The 15,136-nt window shown below is 46.0% G+C and overlaps 1 protein-coding gene across 1 annotated transcript in view; it reads right to left on the bottom strand.

The window, feature by feature from the left end:
* Positions 1 to 15,136, bottom strand: part of ATP6V0A2 (ATPase H+ transporting V0 subunit a2) — a 36,447-nt gene that overhangs the window by 14,572 nt on the left and 6,739 nt on the right. The window contains exons 3-9 of the mRNA XM_024758584.1: positions 14,313 to 14,410; positions 12,164 to 12,301; positions 11,106 to 11,194; positions 9,796 to 9,922; positions 2,899 to 2,981; positions 1,312 to 1,405; positions 96 to 308 (exon numbers count right to left, since the gene is read on the bottom strand). Coding sequence (XP_024614352.1) covers positions 96 to 308; positions 1,312 to 1,405; positions 2,899 to 2,981; positions 9,796 to 9,922; positions 11,106 to 11,194; positions 12,164 to 12,301; positions 14,313 to 14,410 — 842 coding nt within the window. The remainder of the gene's footprint in view (positions 1 to 95; positions 309 to 1,311; positions 1,406 to 2,898; positions 2,982 to 9,795; positions 9,923 to 11,105; positions 11,195 to 12,163; positions 12,302 to 14,312; positions 14,411 to 15,136) is intronic.

Consider the following 15,136-nt stretch of genomic DNA (forward strand, 5'->3'; position numbering starts at 1 on the left):
ATAATTTCAGTTCAAAAGAGTCAACACGGTGTCCTCTCCTCCTCTATCTTATTTCCTGCGGGGAAGGGCTGGCAGGGAGGGGAGGGCCGCCTCACCGAGCCCTCCTCCAGAGCAAGGCGCAGCTCATGCAGATCGGCCTCGGGACACCAGACCTCGGCGATGAGGCACTTGTTGGTCACGTCGAAGCTGCACATGTTCAGCATGTGGTAAATGGCTTTCATCTTCTTCACCTGGATGACGCGGCTGTAGACTGACTCGGCGGCTTTACAGAGCACTTGCCTTAAGTAATCCTCGGTTTTGTGAAGCACCTAGGTGAGGACAAACATGGACTTTCAGCAGAGTGTCCACTGGGCACCTGACCTCCTCTGAGGGACTTTCTCCTCAGTGATGGGTGGGGGGGCGAATTCCAGGCACCTGCCTCTCTGGGGACAGTTAAGGAAGTTCCGTCCTTCTCCTCCAGGCCCTGGAGCTGCCTTTCCAGAAAGGACCCCAGGGCACAGGAAATGGTTAGAAGTCGTGGTCCCTGTGGCGGCATGATGGCCTGGCTGGGTCCAGAGAGCTGGGGGCCTGGGTCTTGCCCACTCCCAGCCTCGGCCCAGCTCCCTGTCAAAACCCGTGAGCCACCAACTCCCATCCCATCCCATCCTGCCAAGAAATCCCCTTTCACTCAAGTGGGTCAGAGTCCGCTTCTTGTTACCAACAGCCCTCGCTGACCTAAGGAGAAATGGGAATTGAAATAGTGCAGGTAAAATTACAGCCAGCACTGTAAATGGGGCTCGCTTGTCCTCTCTGACCAAGAATTACACTCCGGGACTTCCCTGGTGGCGCAGTGGTTGAGAGTCCGCCTGCTGATGCAGGGGCCACGGGTTCGTGCCCCGGTCCGGGAAGATCCCACATGCCGTGGAGCGGCTGGGCCCGTGAGCCATGGTCACTGAGCCTGCGCGTCCGGAGCCTGTGCTCCGCAACGGGAGAGGCCACAACAGTGAGAGGCCCGCGTACCGCAAAAAAAAAAAAAAAAAAAAAAAAAAAAAAAAAAAAAAAAAAAAAAAAAAAAAAAAAAAAGAATTACACTCTGACAGATCAAAGAGGACCAGACTATTCTTTAAAGTCCCGTCATTTAGAAAACATCTAGGTTTCTAACAGCCTGCTAAAATAAAACTCCCACGAAGAGGAGGGAGGTGCCATTCCAAACTCCCTAAAACACCTTGATTTGTCCACAACCAAAATTTTCCACATTAAAAAAGAAAGTAAATGGATTTGTAAATGTTTTACAAACCCTTGGATAAGGAGGCAAGTTTCTGGTTTACTCACAGTATACAGATCTTGAATCCGGGTGTTCAGGCCCTCCTGAATCTCTCTCCGCTCCTCGGCGGTATTCGGGTAGGGGTAAACGTGGCAATGGTAACTAGAAGACAGGGTTCAACACAGTGCCGCGGCTGTCAGAACTGCAAGAAGCTAGGTCAAAAACTAGAGCTAAATTCAGTCTACCGCCTGGGCGTATTTCCTCCCAAACCAGAATACAAGCAGCCCTCTGGGACAAAAAGGTGCAGACACAGGCACCCAGCCACGGTAAGGCCTTGCACACGGACGCTCAACAAATTTTCTACAGAATTCCACAGATTTAGTGAACTCTGTCGTGGCTCCACATTCCATTCCTACCCTCGATGATTCCCAAAAGCTCATTCCCAATTCCAACTTTCTGAAATTCACCACCACCCTTGGGCTGGAAATCATTAAACAAGTGTAAAATATAAATCAAAGACAAAGAACATACAACAATAATTACCTTTTACAAAAAAAGAGAAAATCGGGGGAGGAGAAAACTCTGGATGCCTAGCAATCGCCTCTGACATGGGCTTCAGTAAACGTCCTCTGGGGCCACCCACGTGTGACACCAGGACGCAGGGAGGCAGAGCCACGCCCCCCCAGCTGCAGCCACACCCCCTCAGCTGCTGCGACTCCCACGCTGCCTTAGTGTTTTAATGCCATGCTTTATGCTCCTCTTTAAGCTCTGGCTACTAAAATTAAGTTCTTACTCCAGCCTTACCCTAAGCAATGATATCTGTGAAGTCACAGGTTTGTGTGCTGGCTATAGTTTTTCTAATCTACATAAAAAGTAAATATATACCTATTAAGTAAGAATAGGCTAGTCCACGTATCACCTAAAGTTACTTTCCATAACACCAGTGACTGAGTATCAAACTCTGGTGAACACTGAATCCAAAGGAAATAACCGAACCCCACCCTTACTTACCCCAGCAAGAAGAAAGGCCAGCTAAAAGTTCCCCAAGTATAAGAAAACAAAAGGCCATTCTTTTGAGTTTTCATGTGGTTTTGCGTGTTTTCCCACTGGTGACAAGACTAAGCCACAGACCGATTCTTGCTGTGATACTGCTCCACGTTTACCGAAGGCTTACGCGGTACGGGAGCCTTTTACTTGTACCATCTCGTCTGGCAGGCAGGCCTCTCTGAGCCCACACTCTCCACCACCTGCCAGGCCCCCTTCCCCAGGCTGCAAAGAAGGTAACTGCAGAGGGCTGGGAAAGGATGAGCCATACGCTCCATGAGGACAGATAAGCCTACGCGTAGCTAAAAGCAACAGAAAGGCACCAAATATTAAAACTGGATTCCTTCCCCAGCCTTCATTCCTAAGGGAAAAAAATCAAATCTGGGAATGTTCTTAACATGGTGTCTATTTTTAAATTATTTTAAGTATTACACTGGCAAGAGAAATGACAAATTAAATGTTTTAAAACATGGTATTACAGCAAAGAAATCATGTAACAAAACTCAGCAGCCTTTGTAACCACTGTATTTCTCTTCAGAGATATATTTTAAGAAAACTAGAGGTTACTGAGGATAAAGAAATAAATGAAATAAAATGTTTCTTTTTCTTACCAGTCACATATCTTCTTAACCTTGTGGCCAATCTGCTCTCCCCAAAAGGATATCAAAAACACATACCATTTTATGACTTCTCCCTACAAAGAATAAAGATAACTGTTACTTCTCTGTCTAGAACTTTGAAAACTCTGGCAGCTCGCACTCTGTCAGAGTGAGTTCATTCATTCATTCGTTCAACAAACACTAAGCACTGTCCATCCTCATTATCTGCAGATTCCATAATTGCAAATTCACCCCAGAAGTCATTCATAACCCCCAAATCAATACTCAAGCATTTATTCATTTGTGGACATGCAGAGCGACAAAAATTTTGAGTCACCCAATGTGCATATTCCTGCTGAGGTCAAACGACGTGACCCTCTGCCTTCTTATTTCAGCTCATACTACAAACAAGTGTCCTTTTTGTGATCTATTTAGTGCCAAGTTTTTCACAGTTTTGTGCTTTTTTTGGTGATTTCACTGTTCAAAATGGTCCTCAGAGCTGTCTAGTGTTTCCGAGCACATGAAGGCTGTGACATGCACTTACGTGTGTCCCGTAAGCTTTGTTCAGACAGGCGTGATGGTGCGGTTGGCAGTGAGTTCAATGTTAATGAATCAACAGTATATATTAAATAAGGTGTCTTTAAATAAAACAAGGTTATGTAGTGATTGGCTGACAAGAACGTTATGACCAGAGACTCACAGGAACCCCTAAGAGCAAGGGTTCAGTTCTCACGGAGACTGTACAATGTTAACTACTACAAATAATGAGAACTGACTGTATTTACAAATATTCTACAAATAGAACTGAATAGGTTTTTGGCCAATTTGCCAGGCACTGGTTCCCAGTGCTAGGAATACAGCAGTGAACAAAACAGACAAAAATCCCTGACCTGGGAGGGAAGGGAGGGGAGGGAAGCTTATATCAAGTTAGCAGCAAGGGACACTAGGAAAGTTCATAATATGCCAAATGGAGAGGAGGGCGATAAAGACAATAAAGCTGGGAGGGGTGACAGGGACAAAGAGGCTGGGGGTTGAGCTTTTAAATCAGGCGAGGAGGGAAGGCCTCCCTGAGAAGGGGACATCTGGGCCTAGAGGAGTGAAGGGGGTGAGGCAGCGAGCCACGTGGATCCTGGGGAAGAGCCTTCTGAGCCCGAGGAAAAGCTCGTGCAGAGGCAAGACGAGGGGAAGCGAGCAGGCCAGCCTGGCTGAAGAGGAATGGCCAGGGGGTGACAAGATGGGACGCCGTGAAGAGGAAGCCACAGGAGGGCTTTGAGGCGGGACGGGGGTGTGGTGGTGAGACGCTCCGGCTGGTTTTACAGGGATCATTCTGGATGCTGGGCGGAGAAGAGCTGAGCTGGCGCTTACTGAGACAGGCCAGCCTGGACGGGCAGGTCTGGGGGGGAAGATGGGCAGTTCAGTTTTAGGTGTCACATGGAAAGGTCTTCCAGAAACTTCAAAGGTATGGAGGAGCCAGTTAAATAGAAGTCTGGTATTCAGGGGAGATGTCCAAGCCAGATGTATACATTCGAGGGATGGTATTTAAAGCCATGAAGTTACACGGGATCCCTAAGGGCACAGAGGAGAGAAGCAATCCAAGAATTGAGCTCTGGGGCGGAGGGGATGGGGAACAGGTTGGGGAGCTTCAGGCAGAGCAGAGGCACTTGGGTCCCGAAGGGAGGGATGCAGGGCGGCCGGGAAGGGGAGGCCAGGGAGGTGGCGGGCGGAGGAGATGGCTGAGGTGTCTGGGAGGCTGGTTACGTGGGATAAGCAAGCGAATCGCACAGTCCATGAACCGCACTGAGGATGAGGGAGGCCAGATTTCTCGCTGTCAGAAGAGAGTGCAAAACACCGAAGAAGAGACGTCCAGAATCGTAGGTTAGAGTCTGAGCAAACGGTTTTATAATAAATGTGCACAAGTGGCTGCAGAAGCGGATACAGCTCTGTGCGTGTGTGCGTGTGTGTGTGTGTGTGTGTGTGCCCGTGTTTTGACTGCTGAAAGGGCCCAGAAGCAATGACGCTCCAGTACAAGGTGGCTGCAGAAGCGGATACAGCTCTGTGCGTGTGTGTGTGTGTGTGTGTGTGCCCGTGTTTTGACTGCTGAAAGGGCCCAGAAGCAATGACGCTCCAGTACATGATGAGAACTCAAACACCCAGATCCTTGTTTCTAAATTCCATCCTCTACTAAAAGGAACCAGCGGCCCTTGAAGGAATGGCTGACTCCAGACAGAGGCAGGGACCATCCCGTGGTGCCAGGAAGGAAGGGGCTGCTCAGTGAATGCCGCAGACGCGCCAAAGCCCAGGGGAACATGCACGAAGGGACTCCCAGTGGCCAAATCAGGGACAATTTGGGCATCAAAGTAAAAAGGACTGGGACTTCCCTGGTGGCGCAGTGGTTAAGCATCCGCCTGCCAATGCAGGGGACACGGGTTCGAGCCCTGGTCCGGGAGGACCCCACATGCCGCAGAGCCACTAAGCCCGTGCGCCACAACTACTGAGCCTGCGCTCTAGAGCCCGTGAGCCACAACTACCGAGCCCACGTGCCACAGCCACTGAAGCCCACGTGCCTAGAGCCCGTGCTCTGCAACAAGAGAAGCCACTGCAATGAGAAGCCCGTGCACCACAACGGAGAGCATCCCCCACTCGCTGCAACTAGAGGAAAGCCCGCGCACAGCAGCGAAGACCCAGCATGGCCAAAAATAAATAAATAATTTTAAATAAATAATAAAAAGGATCGTAACAGATTACAAGTCATTAAATAAATAGGAATGCCTAAGTCCGTGGATGAATGAGCGAGTGACTGAGAGGGCAGGGAAAGCACGGCCTCCTGCAGGACGGTAACTAGTAAGTACAGAAGGAAGGATGGGAACAGAGTAACCACCTGGCAACCGCAACAGAGGTGATGGGTTCAAGAGAGTCATCGTGGAGGCTGAGGCTGGTGGGCAGAGGTCTGCTGAGGAACAAGCCCCCAGTAACCTAGGAACACCTCCTCACCAGCTACTGATCAATTAAATAGAGCAAGATGGTGACATGAAGGTGGAGAAACCTGGACGACACCAACATGACCAGGCCGATATTACGTGCCCCCTGGCGGGAGGTGCTGAGAGGACCAGATAATTGACTCCGTGGTGCTCCCACCAGCAACGTGTGATCCGAGCCTGGTCAAGAGGAAGCACAGAATGGACCCCAAGGGAGGGTCATCCTGCAGAATGTGACGCCTGCCCCGAATGCAAAGCACAGTCCCAGGCAGGGCAGTGGACCAGAAAGGAAACAATGCAAACTGTGGGGAATTTGAGTGGCATGTTTGTATTGGACCAAGTGTTGCATCTGTGTTGATTTTTCGCATTTTGAGGGTTGTACGGTGGTTATATAAAATAGCGTCGTTATGAGGGGGCAACACACACATGTCCACGGCTTCCTCGCAGAAGGTCTGGAAGGAGCCTAATGAAAATGGGGATAGATATGCAGAAAGAGTGAGTGGAGTATATGTGGCAAAATGTTAATAATTGGGAAATCTGGGTGAAGAGACAGAAGACTTTGTTCTCTTCTGGCAACTTTTCTGTAAACTGAAATTATTTCAAAATAAACTATTGAAGAAACTACACAGGGGGGACTTCCCTGGTGGCACAGTGGTTAAGAATCCGCCTGCCAATGCAGGGGACATGGGTTCGAGCCCTGGTCTGGGAAGATCCCACATGTCGCGGAGCAACTAAGCCCGTGCACCACAACTACTAAGCCCACGCTCTAGAGCCCATGTGCCACAACTACTGAGCCCATGTGCCACAACTGCTGAAGCCTGCGTGCCTACAGCCTGTGCTCCACAACAAGAGAAGCCACCGCAATGAGGAACCCGTGCATCACAACGGAGAGGAGCCCCTGCTCGCCGCAACTAGAGAAAGCCCGTGCGCAGTAACGAAGACCCAAAGCAGCCAAAAATTAAAATTAAAAAAAAAAAAAGTAATGTTTGTGAAATTCTTACCTAATAAACTAGGATATTCATGTCTAAAAAGTGTTTAAAAAAAAAAAAGAAAGAAAGAAAATACCCAGGGGGAAGAAAGAAATGGTATTTATAGTGCATCTGAATTTGAAGATTCCTTAACAATTTTAAAAATAGTACTGTGCCAGGGAATACAACCACCTAAGACATCATATGGAACACGGATGTATGCAACATAAAAAATACAAATCATAAAACCACATGAAACTGCCTGAGCCCAGCTCTGACAGAGAGACTGGTCAGCATCTAGAAACGATACTGACAAAGGGGAAAATGGCTAGAGATATGCTCTGGGGTCTGTAAGGACTTCAAGGGGTCGACCCAAAAGGTATTAAACATGACACTATAAATAAATCCTCGAACCTGAGTAAAAGTTACCAAATCAAATCTCATATCCTCCCCAGAACAAGGACTAACAGAACGCACACTGAAACATAAATAGCGACTCTCTCTAAGCAGGAGGATTACAGGTGACTGATTTTCTTCTTCATGTTTTCTATATTGTTCCCAATTTTCTAACAACGAGCACGCATTTCCTTTGTAATCATGGGGGAGGGAGGAGTTGTAGTTTCAAGAGAAAATCTGCCAATTATACTTCAACAAAAAAATTAGAAGTGAAAAAAAAGTAAAGAATTTTTTTAAAAAAAATATATATCTCTAACCATGTCTCCATATTTCTTCACAGACATTTAATGCCCTTTAACAAATCCGGTAAAAACTCAGCACAAAAGAGCTTAGACACTGTATAGAAAAAAAATTTTTTTTACAGAGTAAATGCTCTGCATGAGAATGATGGATATGTTCTTTTAATTAAAGAAAAAACTCAAAGAACATGTAAATGCTACTTCAGAACAGTTTTAATCTTCACCTTTACATAGAGAGGTCGTAATGGTCACAGGTGAAGGATAGTCAACATATTGCTACTGGCAGTTTCAGGAGCCACAAAAAATATTACAGGTGTATGGTTAACGAACAGCTTGACTGATTAGATTTTCCAACGTGTGTGGTTTACTTAGGCTGAACCTTATGAAAATTATTTCACAGCCAAACTCCTTTAGGTGTCAAAACTATTAATCTTATAGCCAAAAATCCTGAGGCAGATCTAGGAAAGAAAACACGAACGCTTTTCTCAAAATTGAGAATCCCCAAGTTCCTTTCCTACCCTTAGTAGATCAGTTCATCCTCACTTAGACCAATATATAATAGTTATTTTTATGGTGAAGTCTTTAAAAAAAAAAAAATCACAGCTATTTTAAAAGGTAATGATGGCTTTGGCTGCCCTGCTTCCCTTCCAGAATAATTCATTCCTGAAGCCTTAGATGTGCACTCGGGGATGGACCTGGGGGCGGGGGGGAGGGCAACAGTGGCCCAGGGCAAAGTCAGAGCCCAAGCAAAGTGAGGAGGCCCTGCAGTCCACACTAGGGGACAACCCGGGCTGGGGGCTGGGGAACTCGGAGCTCCATGCAGAGAGAGGAGCGGGGCAGCAGAGATGGGAAATCAATGGGCAGACTGGTCACACACAAGGGGACTGATCAAATCAGTACATTAACAATAATGGGAGCCAAGTTTCCCACCACTGAAGAAAGGAGTTACAAACACAGAAAGAGAACAACTTAGAATGAACCCTGTGGTGTTGGACTGGAACTGGATGTAAACTCACAGTTTTCATATATACACACAGGTACAGAAATAAAGCTGTGAGTGTGTGTGAGCCGTGTGCGTGTGTGCGTCCTAGAGCTGTCCACTGACAGAGCTGGGAACAGCGACACCTCAGTCCCCACGGGCACACCCGGAGACCGCATCCTGGCTTCTAATTACCGTTCTCCACTAAAGAGAACGAGGTTCCTTGGAGAAATGGCTGATTCCAGAGCTGCGTGAGGGAAATTACAAGATGAATCGGGACATCTTGTTATGCAGGAAAGCAAAGAAGCATTCAAAAAATGATGGGAACATGTAAAAAGAAGATAAAAGCCAGCTAAATGGGCTCCAATGGCCAAATCTAGAGCATGTGAATATCAAAATAATTACAGTAACAGAGTATAACTCATTGAATAAAACAGGAAATAAATTAATGCACTGAAAATCTGACGAGAAATTGAGTACTTACAGAGTTTCAAAGCACCTCCCCCAAAACATGTACTAAATACAAAGGAAATGGAGTAATAAATTCACAGTGGAGAAGCTTAAGAGTCGCTACCTTGAGCAAGTGATCAAAGTGAACATCACTAGTAATGGGACAAAGGAATTGTGCACCCCTGATGGGAAGCAGCATCACTTCCTGCCCAAGACACATAACTTGAATCTAATCATGAGAAAACATCAGACAAACCCAAACAGAGCGGCATTCTACCAAAATAAAAACCACTGGTCTGTAATAATTTTTAAAGGTCCAGGTCACGAAGGTCAAGGTAAGACTGAGAAATTATCCCAGAATGAAGGAGACCAAAGAGACATGACAATTAAGTCTAAGGCCTGATTCTAAACTAGATCCTTTGCTATAAAAGACAGTATTGTGGGAATTCCCTGGCGGTCCGGTGGTTAGGACTCCGAGCTTCCACTGCAGGGGGCCCGGGTTCCATTCCTGGTCGGGGAACTAGGATCCCGCGTGCTGCGCAGCCGCAAATAAATAAATGAATAAATAAATGCCAAAAAAAAAAAAAAAAAAGTGTTGGGACGGCTGGTGAAACCCAAACAGGATCTGAGGCTGGGAGGGTGGCGATGTATCCACGTCAACATCCCAGGCATACTATGGCGGTGTGGGAGAGAGTCCTCCATGTTAAGAACTACCCCCCAAACGCATCCAAGGATGCCAAGGCACGTGGTGGACAGCTCACTGAAGTGCTCTGCTCTGCGCTGTGCCTCCAGCTTCAGCACGAAGTCCGCCACTGCTAAACGGGGAAGGGGTGCCCACTCACCGTTTCAGGGTCTTCCAGGGGCCCCTCCAGCTCTGCGTGCGTCACGATGCTGTGCCCTCTGCAGGCTCGCCACAGCGTTTTTCCGAATGCTTCAGCTTTCCCTTGGTTAATGAGGCCAGACACAAATCTGTGAGACACCAAAGGCTGTGGTCCAGTAAGCGCAATGAGGATTACCAAACCGCATGAAGAGGGCGGCGAAGCCCTTCACGCCTGCCCAAGTGCTGGCGATATCCTCAAAGCCCTCCAACTGCAAAATATCTGAAATGCTGCATAAAGTATTTTTGAAACATCCTCTTCGATGTAGACCTGAGCCCATAATTTCAAAAAATTCTTGGACTCCAAAAATAAAACAGGACCTCGTAGCTGTGCCCTGATGTATTATACTGACCCAGTATCTTAAGGCCTTGGGTTTCAATGCCAGCAAGGGAGACAGGAGATGGGCTCTGGGTCGATATCAGGTGAAGAGATGGAACTGAACCCCCAATCCCCACAAAGTTGGGACTCTTGCCCCCCAACAAAGGGCTACACCTTAAGTGAATGGGTGGACTAGAAAAAAATCCACCTTGCAAAGGAGCCTACAAGCAAACTTGTTTATTTCGGCTTTGGTTTTGGAGAGAAGGGGAAGAGTGTCACTTGAGGACTTACAACCACATGTTAGGATGCATCAGGCAGAGAGAAAACAAACAGAAAAACAAAGAAACTCAAGCTGGGAAATTAACGTAAAATGATTCCAGGTAGGTAGAGTGCTCCCAAGTACCTGACATACATAAAAATAAGTTCTCTCTGAAAGAATACAGCCTCAAACTAAACATCACTGAATTCCTACACATAAGGAATAGAGGAACAGTTCATAATAAAAAGAAATCACAAATCACATGAGGAAATAAGTTACCATTAGTTCAAGTAAACAGAGAGAGTGAACAGTAGAAAGACACCCTTAAAATACGATTAATAAATTAACCAACTCAGTTTAGCCCCTATGTTTCCACCAAACGAAACAGGACTTGACGCTTCAATGACCAATTATTTTAGGCTATGGAGTAACGAAGAATGGCAAAACTGGCATAAATTCCTTCTTTCCACCTCATTATACCGAAAGAAGAAATTCCCATCGTATTTAGCTAAAAAGTCAATACAGCTGAGTGATTCAACTCAACAAATACAGGAGTACAGTGTTTTCTTAAACAAATATTCACTTTCTTTCATTCCACCACAGGCTTTCAGATGGTGGCCGTGCTTCCACTCAACACAGCTCGTCTCCCACTGACAAGAAGGACAGTGTAAAGCTCGACCCGCCAGTTGTCACTTACCCCAGTTTTGCTCCCAGCCTCTGCATACAGCTGTAGTCCAACAAAGAATCGTTCTCCAAGGGAGGGAATTCTTCGTAAGTGGGTTCAAACTACAAAGAGATATGAAACCAAGTGTGTCTCACTGAAAGTGACACTTTAATTCTCAAGTCGTGTTTCCAAACAAGTTTGCAGGGCATGGGAACTCAGATCTGGGTGCCAAGGCCCCAAGGTAACTCAGACACGTAACTCAGCTCTGATAGATAAGGAGCATAACTTCCCTGTCCCTTATTTGTAAGCTAGCTGAAGACATTTACTTAAAAGTATAGTTATAATTTATGTCATTGCCTTAATCCAAAACAGAGTAACTGTATCAGAGGTCACCGCTACAGGAAGTGAGACAAAGTTCATAAGGGACATACTTCTCCCCTCTCTGATACTCAGCTGAGTGCTGTACTACTGCATAGGCTGTTCTTTATTCCCATAGAGATTTTTTTTTTAATTCCATTACTCTCAGCAATTTGAGAAGGAAAAAAAAAACAAACTAGATTTTAGAGTTTGACTTCCAGTGTTCAATTTTTTCTCATGATCATAAGATTTTTTCAACTGCAAACGAAAGCATTTCATGAATAGGAAGTGGTTATGTTTAAAACCAAACAACAAAGAAGAGGCTTAAAGCTTCTTTTAATGTCATATAATCCAACTGAAAGATAAAGGTAAGATCAAAATGTATCTCATTTTTTTAAAATGTATCTCTTTTTTTTTTTTTTTTTTTTTTTTTTAGGCTATTCCTTGTTGAGTAAGGAGTATCTTTTCCAATGAGGAAGTCCCTCTATCTCTTTTAAAAAGCAACACCTCTACAGGAGTTGATAACAAAACCCGAAACTTTACGGGAATGAGAATTTTATAAAAGAAATATACTTCTGGGACTTCCCTGGTGGCCCAGTGGTGAAGACTCCACGCTTCCACTACAGGGGGCACGGGTTTGATCCCTGGTCAGGGAACTAAGAACCTGCGTGCCGCGTGGCGCAACCAAAAGAAAGAAAGGAAGAAATGCACTTCCTCCCGAGCATCGCCAGCACCTGCACGTCGCGCCTGACGAAGGCCTTGCTCACTCGCAGCACGTGGGTGTACTCGGTCAGCTCCAGAAGGTTCTTCCTCAGCCTCTCCTTGTTCTTCGTGACCTCCCTCAGCTCAGCCTCCAGCTTCTGCAACTGCTCCTGAAATGAAACGGCAGCAGGGTTAGTTCCAAGTCTGGTTCTAATACACTTTTCACAGTACCCCAGAACTAGTAGAGGTTTTAAAAAGCCATAATGTATGAGAGTTTGATAGGGATATGAAAACAGCCACAGGTTTTTTGTTTTTTTTTTTTTTTGCGGTATGCGGGTCTCTCACTGTTGTGGCCTCTCCCGTTGCGGAGCACAGACTCCGGACGCGCGGGTTCAGCAACTGTGGCTCACGGACCCAGCCACTCCGCAGCATGTGGGATCTTCCCGGACCGGGGCACGAACCCGTGTCCCCTGCATTGGCAGGCGGACTCTCAACCACTGCGCCACCAGGGAAGCCCCACGCACAGGTTTTTAAAGTCCATCATCTGCTGCTTCATATTAATTCAGGTACCTGTGATGGCAAGCACGCAGATGCCGTGATGACTATGAGTGCCCTACGGCTGGACCCAATCTCTAATCTCAGGTCCTGTCATTTCTTCTGGTTTCCCTCCATCTGCTTATCCATTACCAATACACCAAAGAGTTTTCCTTTTTCAAGACTACATTTCCTTTTATTCGCAACACAGAAAAATGTTAGGTAATCTTTCCCAAACATATTATTCCTGGTCTCTAGCTTAAGAGTTTCTATGCAGCTTCACTTAACACAATTAATTAAGCATAAAGATACTTGAGAACAAATCTTCTTTAACAATTAGTTATATACCAAGCATCCTTAACAATCCTTAAGTATTAAAATGATAGAAGCAGAAATCTGTAAAACAACCCACGGTATTCAGACAAATCACCTGACACGCTACATTCAGTACTTGTGTTCTGCCTTATATAGACGATAAGCAGCCGGTAATCACTACATGTGTAATTACATCAAAAGCAACACACCAGACAGGCCAAACCAGATGACTGCTCTCATCTGACTGTACAGTTCTCTCTAGAGTCCATTCATACACCAACTGTTAAATGACATCCTCCCAGAAAAACAAACAGAGCAGACAGCAATGGAACGGTCCTAATTATACAGTACCAATTGTTTTAGAAGAGCTGTGAAGGGCTCTAGTCTATTTCCCAGTGTGATGAATTATCAGATGACTAGAGCAAAACCTCAGGAGATAATTCATGGGGGGAAAGGGGGGATGCTAATGTACAAGCCTGTGCTCTCACGGTGGTGGGGGACTCCAGAAGAAGGAATCTCATTTGCTGCCCCTGGGGAACCACCTGGCACCTTCACACGAGCTTCTGAAAGTTAGAGGGGGAAGGGTCAGGGTGAACTGGGGAGAATGCGAAGGGCACAGGCCTGAAGCCTCCATGACTTGCAGCAGGAGAGGCTTGCTAAGGCCTGCACAGGCCCGGAGGTCACATCACATGAGCCCAGATCTCACAACCTAACTCTTGTTAGTCTCTGTTCAATACCACCTGTCTTACATTTTTTTTTTCTAATATATATATTTTTTTAATTTATTTTTATTTTTGGCTGCGTTGGGTCCTCGTTGCTGCGCACGGGCTTTCTCTAGTTGCAGCGAGCGGGGGCTGCTCTTCGTTGCGGTGCGCAGGCTTCTCATGGTGGCTTCTGTTGTTGTGCAGCACAAGCCCTAGGCGCGCGGGCTTCAGTAGCTGTGGCTCGGAGGCTCTAGAGCACAGGCTCAGTAGTTGTGGCACACGGGCTCTACAGCGCAGACTCAGTAGTTGTGGCGCAGGGCTTAGTTGCTCCACAGCATGTGGGATCTACCCGGACCAGGGCTTGAACCCGTGTCCCCTGCATTGGCAGGCGGATTCTTAACCACTGCACCACCAGGGAAGCCCTGTCTTACATTTTAAAAGAAAACCGAATTCCAGTTAAAATTTATCACATATAACCTGTTACTGAGAATTAACCATAATACGGTCTTTTGCTTTTCATTCCACAGTTTTGAGAAGAAAGGCAGAAAAGCACAAGACAATATAAAGTAAGTGAATAAGCAGTCTCTGAGGTTAGTGACCTAAAACTGCTTCTTCAGAAACCAGTTACCTGCATTTCGAGCACTTGTTTCAGGGGTGGTGCAGGAGGACTGGTCTCTCCCTCAGGGAGGGGAATATCAGCTCTATTAATTTCCTGCACCAAATATGCTGTGGAAATAAAAGTTAAACAAATTAGACTCAAAAACTTACTACAGCACATTTCAGTGAGAACATTTTACATCCCAACCTTTCCCAGGTCATCTAAAAACTAATGTCTAAATGCATAAAATCTTGCCTGTCCCAACTGACTGATAGGATGCCTTTTGCAGCCTTGTTTCCAAAGATCTGCAAAACAATGCTGCCTAGAGAGATCAGCGTGCAGTGACAAAACAAACAGTAACCTGGATACACATTTTCTGAAATTCCCCACGTCCTTCATTTCTAAAACTCTAGTTAAAGAACTTTGGAGTCACAGTTGCCTCTGCACCTGTATAGGAAGCAGAAGGTTAAGGACACACTTGGAAGTGCAGGAATAATCCAATGATGGACCTATAATCGTCCCCACCAGAGACGTCAGTGCAACCTCCCTGCAGACACCATTAGGAGGAAATACACATCCATCAGGAAAAACACATCCTCTATCAGTCTCCTCTATAAGGAGGAGACCACAGGACAGAAAGTCAGGTTCTCCTGAGTCCCCAGTTAGCAGTGATGTTTTAACTTAGAGCAACTTACGCTGCCTTCTCTACTTACATTAAAAACTAGATTCATGAAACTAATAATGAACCAGCCAAAAAAAACTTAATTTCTTTAGTTTACATTTTCAGTTCCATGAAGCGTTCTTTTCCTTAGGATAAAAGTCATAATACCTGGTAAAGTCATTACCAGATATAA

This window comes from Neophocaena asiaeorientalis, unplaced genomic scaffold (assembly GCF_003031525.2).
Source record: "Neophocaena asiaeorientalis asiaeorientalis breed wild unplaced genomic scaffold, Neophocaena_asiaeorientalis_V1.1 scaffold77, whole genome shotgun sequence".
NCBI classification, from domain to species: domain Eukaryota; kingdom Metazoa; phylum Chordata; class Mammalia; order Artiodactyla; family Phocoenidae; genus Neophocaena; species Neophocaena asiaeorientalis.